The 18,835-nt window shown below is 50.0% G+C and overlaps 1 protein-coding gene across 1 annotated transcript in view; it reads left to right on the top strand.

Annotated features, from left to right (window-relative positions):
- The first annotated feature begins 9,088 nt into the window (after nt 1-9,088).
- PODXL2 (podocalyxin like 2) overlaps nt 9,089-18,835 on the top strand; it is a 32,314-nt gene continuing 22,567 nt past the window's right edge. Inside the window, exon 1 of the mRNA XM_068201947.1 lies at nt 9,089-9,253. Coding sequence (XP_068058048.1) covers nt 9,205-9,253 — 49 coding nt within the window. The 5' untranslated portion in view covers nt 9,089-9,204. The remainder of the gene's footprint in view (nt 9,254-18,835) is intronic.

The raw sequence follows: 18,835 nt of genomic DNA, 5'->3' as shown, positions 1-18,835 counted from the left end.
GGTGTCCCTGGCTGTCAACACTGACACCGTGGGCTTTGTCCCAGTGATGTGTGTGTGTGTTTGTGTCTTCCCAGCCTGGAGCCAGCAGTGCTTGAGCCCTGCTGGGGGCTGAACACATGACTCTCAGCCTGAAATTGGCTCTGTGGGTTGCCTCCTCTGTCTGCCAGCTCCCTCCTGTGCATTTGTTTAACTGTTTTGGCTGTTTTTTTCCCTTCCTACTGGGTCTGTGTCTACCAGGGCTTTCTGCAGGCAGCCCATAGGGAGGCTTCCTGGTATTCCTTCCCTGCCTGAGCAAACTTTTGCCCCCGAATGTGGGCCTGGATTGGGTCTGTGTCGGGGATGGTCAAGCTGCTGTGTGCCTGCAACTGTCTGGTGAGGTCCAGTGTGGTTCCTCAGGGACACAGCTGTTAGCACCTTACCTCCTGATGCCAGAGGCCGCAGAGACTGTCCCTGGGGACAACTGCAAGTGGTTGCACACTGCCCAGCTCTGTGGGAACCACCTACCTTGCTGGGGAAGGTCCTGGCCCTCAGAGAGCAAAACCAGAAATAACAAGGGCTGAAACAAGCTTGTCAAGCAAACTGGTGTGTTTGTGTCAATGAATATTGGGTGCAGGAGGAAGAGGCTTTGTGTCATCCTGGAGAAAGAGAAAATGCTTCCTAAACCGTTGCAACCCTGTGAAGCTTCTGCTATGCCTGTAGTGACCCACAGTTAAATAGGTGGCCAAATATGTCACTACAAATCATGAGAGATACACAGGAATGGAGCAGGACTCCTGATTTTCCCAGCTCCTTGCCCCACTGCTGGACTGGGCTATTAGGCACCATTCAGTTTTGTCCTACAGCTTTCTCCTGCCTCCTGTGCTCTTCTCCCACCTCACTTGGCACATGAAGTGAGCACTGGCAACAGAGAGATGCCATTGTTGGAGTCACTTGTTTGTCATTTTGCTCACTCTGCCTCCCATATCTTCAGCACAAAGGCAGTTGTGCCCTCCCACCATTGTGTTGCCAGCATCCAGCAGTGAAATGAATTCTTGCAGCTGCGCCCTCACTACTGCTGGCATCAGCTGCTCACTGGAGTGTTAATGCCAGTCTGAAGGCATGTTCCTCCTCTCATGGCCACTGAGCTTTTCAGGTTCCCTGGAGCAAGCTTTGGCTGTTGACAGCATCAGGTGTCTGGTCTGGACAGGGATGCAGTCGGGTGAAAACATGCTGCTCTGAGCAGGGACTGCCTTGCCAGGAGCTATGTTCCTGCTAAACCTAGTGAGGATTTTGCTGCAGGGCTCTGGAGCTCAGCAAGCCAAGCCCCACTCATGGAATGAAGAGTTGCTCCCCTGACAACCTTGGGTTTAGCCAAGCTTGTGCACTTGGCTTCTTGCTGTTGTGATTCAAACTGCACAGTGCCCCTGGCAGCCAGGGGCAAAAGCAAGAGTCTGGGCTATGCCTGGGCTCACATGGAGGATAATAAAGGTGCTCCCTGTAAAGGAGACAGGGCTTTATGGAGACAAGTGGTGTCCCTTCTTGTGGTCATCTTCCCCTTGGGACTGTGGTTGTTGGTAAAGGCTGGGTTAGTCTGTCTTCAAAGAGCATCTGGATTTGAAGAGGGAGTGATGGGCCAGATCCTGATCCAGTTTAATCTGAACATGCTGCTTGCAAACTCCTGAGAGAGCAGCAGGGCTCTCTGCATCTCATAATAAACTGTTTGACTTCAGCTGAGCACGGAACAAACACACACAACACACACAAACAGTGCACCTGCTGGGGCTGTACAGGCAAGTGCCTGCAAATACCAGCTAATCGATCAGCATGTGTGAACTGGGAAAAAGGGAGAGATAGAGCTTGAAGGAAAGAGTTTTTAATTTGTTCTAGCAGAGTTTAGCTTATGCCTTTATTGTGATCATAAAGCAACACACTACATCTGCAAGTCATGGGCTCATCCAGTGTGCCAGTGGTTGTTTCTGAGTTTGCCTGTCAAATGGCAGATGCCCCTTGAACAGGTGAAGCTCCACTTTCAGTAATGTGTGTTTTTCCCCAAATTAATGCCAAAGCCTCTTGGAAAAATTAGCATATTCAGCATTTCTGGACCAGCAGTGTTTCTCCCATGCCAGACCTTGCCTGGAAGCTTCTCTGTCCATCTCCACTGTGTTTACTAAAGAGCTGTCTGGAAACTGGGTGACAAGAGCTTTCCCAGTGTAACAGTGCTGGGATGCAACAATGCAGCAGTTGTGTTGGTTAGTGGCATCCTCCCATCCTGGTGCAGTCCAGCCAGCTGCAGTCCAGCCAGGAGGGCTGTTTCAGGTGCTTACAGCTCTGCCCTTGTCGCCCTCAACTCACCTGAATTCCAGCCCGTGAAGACAGTATGGGAATATGTTTACAGCAGATGTGTATCCACAGATACAGGTGAGTCACTGCAAACAGCTGCATCTCCTACTGTGCTGCAGCAGGGATGCACTCTGAACTTCCCAGTATTTTTCCACCTCCTAAAATACTTTTCTACTTAACAAAGCAGAGCCAAAATTGGATCAGACTTCTGCTGTATTTTGCATCTATTATGCAGTTCTTGCTGCCATCACTGATTTAATGTCTCCATTATCATGGAGCACTGGTCTGCCAAGGATTCCAGCCATCCAGCATGCCCCTCAGCTGCTACTAAACATTTGTGAGCAGCCTTAAGGGGCTGCTGAGCTCTGCATTTTTACAGCAAAAGCACCTTGGAAGAGCTTGTGCTCCCTTCTGCCCATTTTGCAAGTCACTTCTCTCTAAAGGAGAGGTAAGGCTGTTGGGGGAACCCAGAGGAAGTGCCAAGTTTCTTCTCTGGGTGATCTAGTGCTAGAGGTCTGACAATAACTGTCCTGTCTAAGAGATGCTGAAGAGCTTCAGTCCCACCAAATCCCATGGAAACACATATGTAGGAGTACCAATAGAGCCTATGAGTCAGTGACTGGCTCTCCTCAGAGGCAAGAGTTACCAGCCCTCTTCAGGTACAGTCTGATCCCTCCACTCTGAAAATACATACCCACATTCCAGCTTAGTCAGCTGTTAAAATAGCAAGAGTTTTTCTGAAGATGACATTAGCCTTTTCAGTTTTGTAAGAAAAGTTGTAAACCACCTCTGGGTTCTACCCAGTGAAGATAATCTGCCCATTAAAAGATAGGAACTCCCCCTCACCTCCTTAAGTCACTGTTCAAGGACAGAGGTTTATATCTGGGCTCTGAGGGTGCTAATAGGCCTTAATTGCGCTGACCAGGCTCTCCTGGGCCTCTATCCACACCTATGGCCTGGTGCTCTATTTAAGCTCAGCCTGGGGCCCAAGTGAGCTTTGAGGGGGGAATTACTGGTGTATGTTTTTTGTGGCTGCTCAAAGTACCTATTGCTTTGGGCTGCGATCCACAGACTGCCTTCCTGATCTTGGTCATCTTCCACTACTGTGGAGCTGCCAAGTGATTCCTGGGTGATGGCTGCCACCAGCAGGCCTTGACTCTGACCTAGGGACTGACTGGTTTGATGTTGGTCTGGCTTCATCCCTGTGGGCTTCTCTGAGGATCTGGACTTCTGGTTGAATCTGTGGGGGGCTCATCTCTGAGCTGTTCATCCGTCTTGGGTAGTGGGGGGCTGTCCTGCTGGCTGCTGTGCTCAGCTCCCTGCTGTGTGTACTCAAACCTGGTACAATGAGGGTTTGACAGTAACTTCTTCAGGCTCTGGTCACATCTCTAAAATATGCAGAGCTAAGTCTAAATCTCCTGTGCCTTGTCATCAACCCCTTGGCTTTACTGGGCTTTATCTTGCTTGTCCTTCTGCCCCAGCTAAAAGCTTTAGAAGATATGAGGCTTGCTGCCCTCATGACATCTTCATTTCTACAGATTTTTCATCCCTTCCAAAGAGTAATATGTTTACTGTCTGAGTCGATAAGCTCAACACAGAGATAAAGGGGTTCTCTAAGCTGCACAGAGGCCCAGATTAAATGATGTGAATGGCCCCAAACAGATGTACTCCTTTCTCCTTCCTGGCTGGGGGCTCAGAAGTCACCACTTGTGTAAATGGAGGGCTGTGACCATCCCTCTGCACACCAGCTGGGACAGAGCAATGTGACCTGGTTGCCGTTCCCCTCAAGCCCTGTCCCCTGCGCTGTGAGGAAACCTGTGTGAGGTTTCAGCTGGAGAGCTGTCTGCCTCCTTGCCCCAGGTGACTCTGTTAAAGGTTATTCTGGCCCCTTAATCAAATCCATAATAGCTCTGTTTTGCTCTGCCCTCTAAGAATCCGCTGAGGTTTGCTGTCAGAGCGGCTATTAATGCAGCAATCAGCTCCGCTTTGGTGAGGAGAGAAACACGAACCTTTGGGGGTGGGAGGCAGCAGGGGCACGTGGAAACGGGGAAGTAAAGCACAACTTGTGCTTGTTCTGCCCCTGCACTTCACACCAGGGGATGGGAAAGAAGCAGGGCTGGTAGCAGCACTGTGTCCCAGGTAGGCAGTGTGCTGTCCCTCAAGGGGAACAAACTGATGCAGAAATGAAGAAAGGCTCAGACTGATAGAGAAAATCTTGCTGGGGCTCTACAAAGAGCAGACTCTCTTATCTTCTAATTTCAGTCTATTCTGGAAGGCAATAGTTGCTCCAGGCCACTCCTCCTGAAGTGTTTATTATAGATCTTCCCCAGCAAGATTTTGGATGAGAGCAGGACCTGTGTGTTTTGCCCCGAGATGGCTGCACGCCTGGGCTATGCAGGAATAGAGTGGGTACCCGCCCCTGCTTGGTACAGTCAAAAGGTTTCATGGTGTCCCAGAATTAAAAAGGCTAAGTCAGCAAATGAGCTTATACAAAGCTTTTCAGAGGCTCTGAAGTAAATTCACATATTCTGGAAAAAGGGAGAGGTTAAATCTTTCTTTGTGCCTAAGGAAGGAGGGGCTGGACAGGGCAGGGAATTTTCCTCTTCTGGAGGGATGAGGTGCCAAAAGGCTGTATAACTTGATAGAAGATTGTGTTAAATTGCATGGTGTGCCACAAGCCTGCTGTGTCACCCAGCCTCTGCCCCAAAGAGCAGGCAATCAAGGTAATGGGAACGGCCCGCTTTTTCCTTCTGATCTAAGAATGGGCACAGACCACCTTTTGTTGCCCTGACAAGTGTCAGTGGGCAAAGAAAGAAGGGTTAAACCCTTTTCCTGGTACTAGCGATATCTTACATTTTGTAACACTGCCAGAACTTAACATCTGACTGTTTATTTGTTTTGCTTATTGTTTACTTTCTCGCTCTGCTGAGCACAGGCAATAGATCACTTTCACCTTTGCAGATGAACTCAGTTTTGCTGTATTTAGGAGAATAAAATATCTCACCAGCATATTTCAAGTTAATGAGTTGCTGCTTTTTTTTCATGTGGAGTTTCAAAATAAGTTAAATTTCTCTTGAGATTAGACTTTGTGGTTAGTTTCTTTTTAATTGACAAGTCTCACCAAATTCTTTCCCTTAGCTATCACCTCATTCCTCTACCTCAGTAGTATTTGTTTGCAGGCATCTTGGAACAAAATGTGACCCTTACACTGAAATGGGAAAGCTGGCTGAATTTCCTGAGGGCAAAAGCCGTTACAGTAACTCACAGGGGGAGACAGCAGAAGGATTTTCAGTTTTGCCAGCCTAAAATACACACTTGCTTTCTGATTCTGCCTAACAGACGTAACTGTGAAATTGAACAATTTTGGGGAAGAACAGAAAAGCACAGATAATGGTAATACCAAGAAAAATTTCTGAACAGCTTTGAAGCAGCTATAAAAAAAATCATTTAGTGCAATTGTAAAGCCTCTTTTACCAGTGCTCTGAACATCGCATGAGAATATACACCAGGTAGGGAGGCTGGAGGGAGATCAAATGAGAAATGACAAGCCTTTGACTATAAAGCTGTCAATGCCTCAGAAGAGAGCCAAGCCAGCTGCACCTATTCCAGGGAGTGTGAAATGGAGATGCAGGGGTTGTGCTGGGTTGAAGTTGGTGCTGCTTTTTAAAGAGAACTGGTGCTGCCCATCTCTGCCGGCTGTTTTCTGCTCCACTGGCAGCACTGACCCGGCTGATCGATGTTGCCACTAATTTTATTTAATTTTCTTGCCTAAGATGTATCTTCTCCTTTCATACTCTCCCTTTGTTGCTCAGTCTGAGATTGATGTATAACGTCAAAATAAATCCAGGGAGCGCCATGAGCTTCTGAGATTTGGGAGCTGGATGTGGCAGGGTCAGGAGATCTGAAAGGCTTTTAGTTACCCACTTGTAGTAAGCCACCTGCATGCAAAGACAGCCAAATTACCAGCAACAAAGTGAAAAATGACAAGAGCATTCATTAAATGCCATGCCTGAGCTAGAATCTCAGTGCACTGAAGTGTTTTTATCTCATCTAATGGGTAAGCAACAGCTCGGTAGTTCCTGCTGCATTTCCTGCTTGGTGGGGGCTGGGGGCTGCATTGATTCTGGGATAAAAAGGACTTTCAGAGCCCTGGATGGATGTGGTCTAAAAGAAGCCAAAAGCAAGTCCTTTGGTCCAAGCCTGTCAGCTTTGCCTTGCCAGGCTGGGGAAGGGGTGTAGCCAGTCTGTTACCTGCCCTGGTCGTGCTGGGGGAAGTTGCAGCACTGGAGCAGATGATGGAAAGAAAGAGCTGGCAACTGCACAAATGGGTGACACGCGCCAGGGCCAGCCTGCTAGGAGCTGCTAAGGTCAGTATCAATAATACCAAGTACCCTCAGCTGGCTGTTTGATTCATTACAGAGTTCAGCAGGTTATGGCATGTTGACACCTTTCTCTAGTTGTTGAAAAACAGCAAGTTCATGACAGAAAAAAAATACCATCAATTTTTCTTTCAGGAGATTCACTGTACAAGCAACAACAAAAAAAATCAATTTATTTACAGAGAAATAAAAACTCTGGGGTGTTTTTAATGAGCACTTACTTAAGGAATAAGAATGCTTGAATTTAAAACCCTGATCACCCTCAGACCTATGTCCTGTTGTCTCAGTGACATGCTGTGTGGGAGAGGCAGAGTACCAGGCACACGGACAAGCCCTGCAAGCACAAAGACATTTGGTGTGGCCGTGACAGTACAGCTGTTTCCTCAGCTGGAACTTTCAATGTTGGATTTTAGCATCCCCTGCCATCCTAGAATGTGTGACAAGAAAGTTGTTTTGAAAGCAGAGAGAAAGGTTCCTAGCCACTGTTGAGGAAAACTTGAAATCATGAGCTGAGTGCCTAGTGAGAAGGGACTAGGATGCTTTTAGGTGCTTTGGTTTGGAGTCATGTTATATTTGTGGCCTTGAACCAAGAGTTGCACAGCTTTTCTGAGGGGCCACACGCCGTAGGCCTGCAGGAGGGGAGTGGGATGGCTGTAGCCCATCCAGCTGGCAAGAGGGGTTGAAGTGCAAGGAGCTGGCACGTGTTCCCTCACAACTGCTGTGGTATTGCAGGACCTCTTGAGCCTTATTTCTTGGACACCTGTCTGACAAAGCCCTTGCTTGAGTCATTTACTGTCATGTTGTGCCCTGAGGCCACTAAAGATGTGTTTAATTTGAAATTTAGTGTAATTGGAGCAGCTGGTCTTGTTGCTGTAATAATGATTTTCGGCAGGATATTCAGCATGTTCCTTTGCTGTGCTATCCACCAGAACTGCTCCAAGAGCTACAAACCCAAGAACTGCTGCAATACAGATTTATCTTTTTTTTAAATAAACACAGCAGTTTGCACAGAAGGGTATGAAAAAGGGGACATCAGCTGAATTAGTATCGATGTGACAGTCTTGGATATGGTGGTAACACACCGTGGAAAGATTTTCCCAGCAGGTGTCGAAGCAGCTGTCCCTGCTAGGGCAGAGGCTCAAACACAGACCCAGCTTCAGAAAACAGATGCAACACACCAAGCCTCAGGATGCAGTGAGTGGTAAAGGAACCAACAAGTAGATATGCTCTGCTGGATCTCATACTAAGCAGCAATGAGAGGCTCGTTGGGGCTGTGAAGGTCAAAGGCAGCCTTGGCTGCAGTGACCATGAGATGGTGGAGTTCAGGATCCCAACACAAAACTGGGAAGAGCTGCATATCTGCATATCTTTATCTGGCTGATAAAACAGAGAGTCAAGGTTCCATCCAGAGGGACCTCGACAGGGTGGAGAAGTGGGCCGACAGGAGCCTCCCGCAGTTCAGCAAGGCTTTCAAAGGGCTGCACCTGGGGAGGAACAATCTCATGCACCAGAATATGCTGGGGCCACCCAGCTTGGCAGGAAAGGATCTGGAGGTTGTGGCAACACTAAATAAAATGTGAGCCAGAGATGTGCCTTTACCATAAAGATACTGATTTCAAAGGGCTGCATTTCTTTCCAGTGGTGCCCAGTGACAGGGGCAGAGGCAATGGGCATAAACCAAAACACTGGAGGTTCCTCCTGAACATCAGGAAACACATTTTACTGTGAGGGTGAGCAGTGGCACAAGTTGTCCAGAGAAGGTGTGGGGTCTCCAACCTCAGGGATACTCAAAAGCCATCTGGTCATGGTCTTAGGAAACTGGCCGTAGGTTACCCACCTGACCAGATGGCCTCCAGGGGTGGGGAAATGAATTTGCCCAGCGGAAGAAGTTTTTCCAGGTGATGAAGTGAAGTGGGAACTGAAGGGTGAGGGAGAAGCGGTGGCTCCTTTAGCCGTGGACAGCTAAAGAAAGGTCAGCAGGCGGATGCGGAGGGTCTCTGGTTTGGGGGCCGTCGCTGCCCCGGTGATACAGCTGACAGGGCTCTGCCCTCCCCAGGGCTCTGCCCTCCGGGGGCTCTGTCCCTGCCGCCGGCGGGGCCCGGCGCATCCCCGCTGCCCGCGGCTGATCACCCGCGCCCGGCGCAAGCAGCCGCGCCGCCGGCGCTCGTTGTGGGCATCGCGGCCGGCGTGCGGGGACCCGCGGCCGGGGGGCGCCGGCCGGGTGGGCGGTGGCTCCGCCGCCAGAAATTAGGAGCAAACCGAGGGCTGCGCTCCGCCCCTGCCCCGCCGCTCGGTCCGCGCAGCCGGCGGGCAGAGCGGACCCCCCTGCCGGTTCCCCGCCCCCGGAGCGGCGGCAGCGGCGGCGGGAGGAGGCGGCGCCGGGCGGCGGGATGCGGAGCGGGGCCGGGCGGCGGGCGGGCGCGGCGGCGAGGGGCAGAGCCCGGCGGGCGGCGGGGCGGCCCCGCTCCCCGTGAAGAGGCGGTGCGGCAGGGCAGCGGCCGCCGCCATGCAGCCCTTGCACCGGGCCCCGGCGTTGCTGCTGCTTCTGGCCGCCGGTGAGTGAGGCTGGCGCGGCGGGAGTCGCTGCCATCCCTACGGGCTGGGCGGCGGGTGGGTGTCGATCCCCTCCGCGGGCACCGGGACCCCCGGCGGGGGCGGGTCTGCTCACCCCCCACCCCGGGGAACGGCACCGTGACTCCAATGCCCCGGGGCGCCGGGACCTCTGCAGCGGGCAGGTCTCCATCACCCCACTGTTCCCCGCAGGCACCACTGGCCCCGCGTACCGGGACTTGCGCCGGCTCCCAGTCTCCCACCCCGGGGCTCTCCCTGTGTGCCTGGCACTGCCCCCACCCGGGCGTCGGAGCCCTCTGGGGCAGCCGGTGTCTGCCCCGGGACCCCCGGGGGTTGACAGGGGCCCCCTGCGTTCCCAGCATGGTGGGCTGGATGCACGTGGGTTGCTCTCCCGGCTCTCCTGCCCCGGAGATGGGGCACCGGCAGCCGGGGGTGGGTGGTCTCGGCTGCGGCAGCGCTGCCCCACACCGCCCGTTTGGGTGTCGGTGGCTTCGTCTGGCGTCGTGGTGATTTTGCGAACTACCGTGAAACTGATACAAAGAACGGGCCACCACAAATTGCTCCACGATTCCCCAGGAGCCTTCTCTTGAAATTTGGAGGAGAGGTAGGGTGCCAGGGAAAGGCAGTTAAGTGCAGGAATAATTATACTCGGAATAGTTATGAAGGCTCTGCTTCTATTTTTAAATAGTCTGGGGAAATTTCCCAACAAAGGGATCCCCCGAAGACCCATGAGGCTGAGATTGTCCTCCTCCTCCCTAATCCATTCCTTTGTACAGAAATCTGGTTAGTGTGGAACAGGAGTTCTGTACGGGGACATTTGAAGTGTGGGGGAGTCTTTGTCTTGAGTCATTCTGACAGGGAGGGAAGGGCTGACTTACCAACCAGTCACTGTCTTCCAGCACGACCAAGCTGTGATACAGTGACATCCCATCCCCTGGCATATCTCTCTTATTACCCCAATCTCCTGAAAATGTTCATGGGAGAATGTGTCATCTGTAGAGCTGCTCTGTCCATGGGCTGTGAGTCTCTGTCATCTGTGGCTCCTGAAAGAGAAGAGATAAAGCCTTTTAGGTTTGCGAACAATAGTGAGCTTAAAGAGCAAAATGGATCTGAAAACCTGTTGGGGTTTTGTGCCAATACTCTGTGGCACAGAAGCAATAAGTCTTTCCGGAGCTGAGGAGGGAGCCAATTCTGTGGTTTCCTCCAGGAAGGTTGTCCTCACTAAGGGAATACCTTGGGCACAGCTGGCAAAGGTTCTTCAGCCCTGTCTCAGCAGGAAACCCCTGTGCCCAAATTCAGCCAAACCTCTGTCTACTCCAGAGGAAAATGGAAGATGTGAGGGTGGGGAGCTGCCACAATCCCATCCTGCCAATCTGCCAGCAAGGGTTGACCTCATCCCCATAGCTGGAAAGCTGTGTTTGCTCTGCAGAGGAAGGAGAGGGACCTCATGGTGGTTATAAAATGTGGCAGCCAAAAGGACCACCACTGGTACTGCTGTGCTGAGGGGAGGATATGCTTCCTGTTCTGCTGAGGCTGCTAGAAACTTTCTAGTAGTGTGTTGTCCAACTGGTGGTGATATGGAGGATTTGGGTCCTTGGCTTTCCCTGTGATCCTCTCTGCTGTCCTAGCAGGGAGAGGCATAGGAGTGGGAGGTGAGGAGCAGCTCCCAGGGACAGCTCAGTTCCTAGTGTAGTGAAATTTGTAATCCTGGTGGGCAGTGGCAGTACTGTGGGGCTGGGCTCGGTTGGCCAGGTGTCCCCAGACAACTGGGCTCCTACCTAGATGGGAGGTCAGAAGTGGAGATGCAGACTGCTGGGAATTTGTACATCAAGCTCTGTTCTGGGTAGTAGCTTTGCTCAGTGGTTCAGGATCAGTTCCAGTCTGAAACAATTCAGTGCACTCTGGCCTCACTTCTCCAGTCGCACAGGACAGGAACAGTTAATACTTGAGAGGGAGCTGGAGAGCTGTGTGCCATCGTTCCCTACGTGTTTCCAGCTGGGAGCCTCCATAGACCTGCAGGATGTACTGAAATGGGACATGTGCCTCATCAGGGTCCCATCAGACCGCTGGGTAGCACAGTCTGTTGGCAGAGCTTGGAATCATCTCTCCAGGCTCTAGGGTATCTGAGCCCCTTTGGTTTTGGAAGTAGAAAAATGATGCTGGGGGAGAAGGAGGGATTTGGTCTCCTTCCTCTTTTTGTCTCCCCAGGTGGTTGTCTGCATGTGGGCTGTTTAAGGGCTTTTTTTTTTTTTTTTTTTATTTTCTGCCTGCTTAGAAGATGTCTTGTTAGCATTGTGTGAACAAGCCAGAGATGAGGGAGTATAGATCAGGATGAATGAAAATTCCCTGTAGTCAGTTTTTCCTTGGCCGCCTCACTGCCATAAGGAAATGTTCATTTAATTACAGGCATCAGGGGTAGAAATAACCACATTAAGCCCTCAAGGGGAAGCTGCCGGCGACGAGCTGCAGATCAGAGTGCACAGAAGTTTTCCCACTCCCTCTGCCTGGGAAGAAGCTGAGGCATTGTGTGGGTACCGGGGTGAGCAGCAGCACTGACAGCCCTGCTGCAGGGCTGGAGAAGAGGGGCTGAAGGAAGGTGCATCATGGCTCGCAGCTGGTGCTGGGGTAAACTGGCTCCTCATTCTTGCTGCCTGTTTGTTGAAACCAGGGCACTATTGAAACACGTAATCCCAAAAGAATGGAGAGAGGCTATTTGTCAGCCACACGAGCACAGCCTGCACCGAGGCCAAGGAAACACGTGTGTTGCTTTATTCAGAGGGCCAGGGATGCTGGCAAGGAAGGTGCACCCTGCTGGGGCTCAGATCAGTCCCTGACTGTCCCTGTGCCTGGTGAAGCCCTGTTGTGGTTACCAGGCTTTGGATGTACATTCTTGGTTGAGGTCAATTTGTTAGTGCTGGGAAACCAGCTTTGTAGCCCTCTCTCTATAGGCCAACTGCAACCATGGCTCCTCTTGTCCTGCCTGGTGTTGTGAAGGTAGTCAGAAGCCATACATGTGCCCTGGGACCACCAAACCTTTGCATGAGCTTTTTTTTGCCTAGTATACATGAGGCTGTTTGGAGAGTGGAGCCTCTTGGGTGTGCAGTGTGTGGCAGGATGGTTGTCATTGCTCTGCTGCAGGGGCTGGAGTGGAATGTTTTGTGCTCAGTGTTATGCCAGGGGATTTAAGGACCTTTTGGCACGTAAAAGGTTTCAGTTACATTTTGATAGGTGACCATGTCTCAAGGGAAGTCCCTCAGGCACCTGAGGTATTGCTTGCTCTGCCTAGGCAGGAAGGCTTTGCAAAAGAAGCAGGCATGTGCCTTTATTTGGTGTGCTGGAAATTGGAGTGAGCATTGTGGGGTACATAGTCCAGCCTGGGACAGAGTGAGAAGAGGAAGCACAGGCCTGGCGGGACAAATGAAATGCTTTGGGCCTGTGAGAGGGCAAAGAAGTCTGTGAGCTATGGTTTTTCTCGTAGATCAGTGGCTTTCATCCCGTGGTCTGTTAACCCCTGGGGGCCTGTGGGCTGTTTGAAGAGGCCTATGAAAGATAACTGAGGAAAGAAAATTCACTTCTGCTATGTAGAGCTGTCTGCCCGATGCTGTTTTCCCAGGGGCTGCATCTCCCCTGGCCCGAGCTGGGAGCTGCCATTGTCGGTAGCAAGAATCGTGGAGGAGAGCAGACGTTGTGGCAGCAGCGGAGGGAGGTGTGAAGGCTACGAGACAATCTAGGGAGGGAGTGAAGGCAAACAGTCTGGAAGACTGAGACCAAGTGAGATTGTGGCTCCCGGCATGAATGGTTGAGCAGAGGGGGAGGACAGGCCGGCATGTCGAAGTGTCTGTGACCTGCTTGCATGGAGTCTCTCGTGTGTGAATGGGTGGAGGTGTTCAGAGCAGTCTGGATGTCACAGATCCTAAGGACAGGAGACCTGACACATCTTGGTGTTGGGATGAGGATGCCCAGCAGCCCTGGACACCAGGCCCCAGTGATGACACAGGGCACATCTGCAATTATCTGCAAAAGCAGTTGCATCCCTGGTAGTGCCTTGCTGTTTCCCATGGGTATTCCTGGGCCTGCGTGCCATGGATGTTCTCTGCTGAAATACCGAGGGAGCAGATGTTGGCAGTTCTTTGTGAGGTAGTGCCCACCCAGTTCGTGCAGACACGCACTCCCTGCAGCTGGGTGGAGCTGGAGCTCTCATTATGCTTGCTGTAAGGAGCTGTAGAAACTTAAAGATGCTGGCACAACATCCCTCTAAAGAGCTGTCCCGTTGCAATGGCTTCTGCTGTTGTGCTTTGTGTAGGTAGGTAAGTATGTGCTCCCTTCAGGGCAAGTGCTTTTCCTATTGCTTTCTAAAACATGCTGGAGACACAGGAAGGTGGATGGTTTTAGAGGGACACTCAGTAAGGGACCTGGTTGCTGGCAGTAGCAGAAGAGAATGGCAGTCTGATCTTGTTTTCAGAAGCCCTAATTGGAAATGATCTCTGAGATTAGGGCCATGGCTGGATGTGTAAGTAGTCTAGTGCAGTGCGGGAGAGCAGAAATAAGGCTGTGTGGGAGCTGCAGTGGGAGAGTTCTCTTAGGTGGTGTGTCCCAGAACAGCTATGGTCTGTAACTCTGAATGAGCACCAAAAGAACTTGGTTTGATACACAGTCATCCCATATGCTTCCCCGTGCAAGCTGTTGAGGGTTTGGAGTGCAGAGGCTCTGGGTGACTGTGTGGGAATCAGCTTGGACATCCTTCTGTCAAACAGCATTTCTACCTCTTCCTCCACTGGCCATGGTTGGGATCCCTTTTTGTTATTTAAATTACCCTGCATTTTGTTATGTTCTGGAAGTGGTTTGTGCCTTGACCGTTCTGCCCTGGGGCCTCTCTCCTCTCTGCCCTTGGGCCTTGCTGCCCAGCCTTTCCAGGCACAGTGGTCTGGGGGAGGGAATATCCCTGGCAGATGCTTCCCTCATCTGGTCATTGTGTTTCTGTCCTAACTGATTATCAGTAAATGACCCATTCCTGACCCAGCTCTCCTAGGAAATAACATTGTTGGGTAGCTCCTGGGTGTGGGGTGGGCTTGAAAGGAAGGTCAACGGATAGCAGGGCCAGATGGACATTCTTGTGGCTGCTTCGTTGGCAATACCACCATGCTCTGACCTCCTTCCCTGGTACCCATTGTGCAAGTATGCAGGCTCTGCTAGCTGGTGGTGACAGGTAAGTCAGAGTGTGCTCCAGGCAAATGTTCTCTTCAGCAGGCTGATCCTGCCTCCTTGGCACAGTGGTGTAGTCACAACAGGAAGGAGAGGTAAAACCAACCTTCTGTTGGATAAACTGAAGAGCACTCCAGCCCCTCTACAGATCAAGCTGATGTGGTGACATCTTAAGGGATGATTGTGTGTTTCCTTGGAGAGAAATTGAGGTTTGCTTGTTACTAATTAAAAAGAAAAAATATTTTAAAGGCTTTTTGACACAGTCACATCTTCAACAGCTAGATTCCATTTCATCTCCCCAAATCCCTCTTCTCATTTCAGCTGGACACAAAAATGACTTATTTCCTCTTTAATTTCTAGTCCTGTTCAGTAGGTCAGTTGGGAGCTTTTAAATAGCTACCCTGTCCCATGGAGAGGTGACTTGCTTTGTGGCAAAGGGATGAAGGGATTTTTGGTCAGCCAATATAGAAAACACTTTGGGGTTCTTTTAGAATTATTTAGAATTGTGAAACTGCTTTTGTTCACAGCACTTTGTGAGAAAGATGGCAGATAGTCTTTCTTCAGATTTTTTTTTTCCTGTTGTTGAGTGAAACTCCCTCATCTCCTTGTCTGGGGCTGTTGTGTTGAATCCTCTGTTGAGCTGAGCAGAGCAAGCTTCGCCACTTTGACTTAGAACTGTTTTCTGAGGGGTCAGTCGGGTCAGCACTAGCAAACTCTTTTCATCCGTATCCTCCTGGCTGGCTTTTTTTCAGTGGCCTCAGAAAGGTAGCACTGCAGCATTATTCCTTGCTGTTGGAATCACCCCATTCTGCTCCTCACAGAGGTGAAACATCTTTTGCATTGCCTCCACGTGTCACCTCTGTGGGTGCTGGCAGCAGGACAGCGCGCAGCCAGCGCAGGAGCTCCCATCCTGGTTTTGGTGCTCTCCGCCTTTGTTCCCTCTCCCCTCTCAATCTACCTCTCCTACTTTCTCTGCTTTCTGGCCCCTCCTCTGTCTGCTCTGGGAGGGTTTTTCCTCCCCTGCTCTAAGCCCTGCTGCTTTCCCCGAAGGCTGGCTGCCCTTTTTAGCATGCAGAGCCTCATCTCCTCCAGGTTACGCAGAGGTGCCGCAAAAATAGAAATGAGAGACAAACGCCCCATTGAAGCAGCTGGTGAGCCCTGGCTCCGTTCCCTGCTCCCTCCCATCTACAGTTGCAGGTCTTTATTCATTTGTTTCTTTATTCCTATCACTTGATCTGCGTTTTAGAATACAAAATCAGGAGGCTGAAGGCTGGTAGAAGTTGTCTAATCCCTGTTACCCGTCCTAGGAGGAAAATGGCCTGCAACTGAAATCTTGGGCATTAGATTTCCTTTCTCAGCTGTGCTCCCCTGCCTCCCAGCTCAGCTCATGCTTTGATTCTTTCATTGCCTTGGAGTTGACAGCTGTGTGGAGCTCCTTTCTGAGAGGCTTGAAAGAGAGGGGGAAGATGGCAAATCTTCGGGCTGCTTTTTGGCACCCCAAGCCCTTGGATTTTTGCTGCTGGTGCAGAAGGCATGAATGAAGTGGTGTCAGGATGGTGTCTCGAGAGGTACTGATTTGTACCCTGGTGTGGTGGTTCTTTAAGCCCTGGGGCATTCAAGCTGGTGCTGGCACAGAGGGTTCCCCCAGTTTCTGCATCCTGTGCCCGTAGATCAGACCCCACCTGTCTTGCTCAGGCTGTGCATGACTCATTCTTAGGGATGAGGTGGTGCAGTTTTATCCCGGGCTGAGGAAAGCACAGCATCCCAGTAAACCAGATAATGCAGCTTAGGGGGTTTTAACTGGGTAAACACTTCAGAGTTAAAGGAGGGTAAACAAATTCCCAGCATCTGAGCTTCCCACGTGGATGGAAATATCTCCCTGGATTACCAGGTTCACCTGCCATGAGATGTGTGTTGTAGAAGGGGTAGGATGGGCTCTGCCTGAGCTCTGTAGGCAGCCCTAACAGAGTGTAGCTGATGGAAAAGAGGTTTGAAGCAGTGTAGATGCTGGCACAGAGGTACATTTTGAGACTTTGCTTGGCTGCTGGGGAGACCCAGGATGTGCTTTGTAGTATGGCTGGAAAGCTGAGGTGCCACATCAGCCATGTCTCTGTGAATGGGAGTCAGGGGAAACTGAGGCATTGGGGTGGATAAAGAGCTTGCTCAGGATCCAGGCAGTCAGTTACAGTCACATATAACCCAAATAATCCATGTGGCCTTGGACCTGCCATGGTCTCTTCCTATCCTTCTGTCTCCTTTGATGTATAACTTTGAGAATAATGTTTCTTTTCTCCTCATTGCTGCTCTCTGTCATGTTTGCTTAAGCTGTAAGCTCCTCAAGACAAGTGCTCTCTCTGGTGCTCCATCAGTGATGCAGGTGTTTTCTGTCAGCTGGGGAAGCTCACATTGGAGCCTGCTGAGCACCCCTGAACCAGCACGGGGCTGTCCTGACCAGATCTTCCTGGGTCTGTGCTCACGCACAGGGGGTGTGCAGGCTCTTGGTTCCAGCTGTGGACTTCACTGTTTGTGCATGGCTGAGGAGTTGGCACATCCCTAGAGATGCCCTGAGGTGTTTTGGTTGGCTCTGTGATGCTGCAGTAGCTTCCTTCCCCTTTGATACTCTGCCTCTTTTGCCATTCCCTTTTTGTTTCTGCTCAGGCCTCAGCTGATCTTACCTTGGATCAATAAACAAGACTGAGAAGGGCTGAAGCCTGGCTCAAGTGTGTATGTGAAAGGGTAACCAATATTGGATTTTGATGAGTTTAGAGAATAGTAAAGGAAGGTGGAGAGGGTCAGAACAGGCAGAAGACTTAAGAAATGCATTTCTGGCTTCTAGTATTCCCAGGACAGGTTTGGTAATCAGTCTGTCAGGTGAGCAGTGAATCCCAAACTTTCTGTGCCAACTTGCCAATGTTTTCAATGATTGCACCGGCGCCGACCCATCTGCCTTTGCTCCATAGCTCATCTTAGCACTTGCCCTGATTTGGATTTGTGCTTCTGGGATGTGCCGTTGTAGGGCACAGTGGTGGGTAGCAACATCAGGAGGTTGCCTCATCTGTGCCCTTGCCTGAAGGCAGTTCAGCTCTGCTTAAATAATTTCAGGCCTTGTGTATCCAGATCTGTGTGCAGCACCCAGGTGATGTCTCAGCAGTGCTTTGTAAAATCTCTGTTTCTAATACTTCACTACTCTGCAAGGATTTTCACATCTGCATTCCAGTGATAACTCAGAGCTGTTCCTAATACAGGAGTTTCTCCTCTTAAGACATTTCTGATGGATGTTTTCCCTGCTTGTATCAGAAATGTTTTGTGCTAGTTCTCAAGGGGCTTATCACTTTATGCTCTTTCTTTTCATAATATTTCTGTTATTCCCATTCTCAAGATCACTTAGCTGTACCTATAGTTTTTTCTGTGCAGCGAGGATGTCTCCTTGCTTTGTGTCCTTGGCTAATTTCATTATCACCTTCCTACTTTTTGTTCCAAGGTCACTTCGGAAAATGTGATAGAACAGCAGATCCAAAGACAAACCGTGAGGAATTTTACTAGTAGCCTCCCTCCAGCACAAGCCTCTGTAATTTTTTTGTATAGCCAATGCCTTACAGTTTTCCTGCTAATAGGTGTCTTTTCTTGTGTCTCTTGTAATTCCTCATGAGGCACTGTATCAGATGTTTGACTGAAGTCCAGATGGATTAGAGCTGCTGCATTTCTGTTGTCTAGAAAATCAGTTATCAAAGAAAAATACCAAATTAGCCTTCATCTCAGCTTATTCAATTAGTTCAGTTCAGTGACTCTTCATTAACAATTGAGGAACTGAGTCTGAGCTGAGAAAGCAAGAAAACTTGTCCTTTTTCCTTCTAATCTATGAATAAAAATCAGCTGTGAGAGGATGAGATCTTGTAGCTTTGATGTGCTGAATGATAGAGGGCTGCAAAGCAAATGGTTCAGTTCACCCAGATTAGTTACTTCACTTGCTTAACAAAAACGGTTTTAAATATAAAACAGCTTTTGGTAATTTTATTTTTTCCTTATGCCTCCATATTTATAATAGTATTTAGTAGCTGAATAAAGCCACGTCCCAGGTGCTGTTTTCTTGCATTTTGATTGGAGTTCAATATGCATGTGAATGTACCTTGACACAAATCACAATTAAAGTCTCATCTAGGAATCAAGAAGTGTCAGTCAATCCTTCTAATAGTTAAAATGGAAACAATAGGAGTGTAATGTTGATAGAAAAGTGTGAAATGCAGCTTGATTTCCTGCTTAGTGTTAGGTGGATGTTTGCTGTTGTCACAATGTAATTGTTACCTGTAACGGTCAGCCCTTCCTTATGAAAACCAACAATGTGAGTGGATTGAAGTTCAAACCAA

This window comes from Anomalospiza imberbis, chromosome 11 (assembly GCF_031753505.1).
Source record: "Anomalospiza imberbis isolate Cuckoo-Finch-1a 21T00152 chromosome 11, ASM3175350v1, whole genome shotgun sequence".
Lineage (NCBI taxonomy): Eukaryota > Metazoa > Chordata > Aves > Passeriformes > Viduidae > Anomalospiza > Anomalospiza imberbis.
Note: the sequence above shows the minus strand (reverse complement) of the source record. Positions and strands in the feature narration are given on the sequence as shown.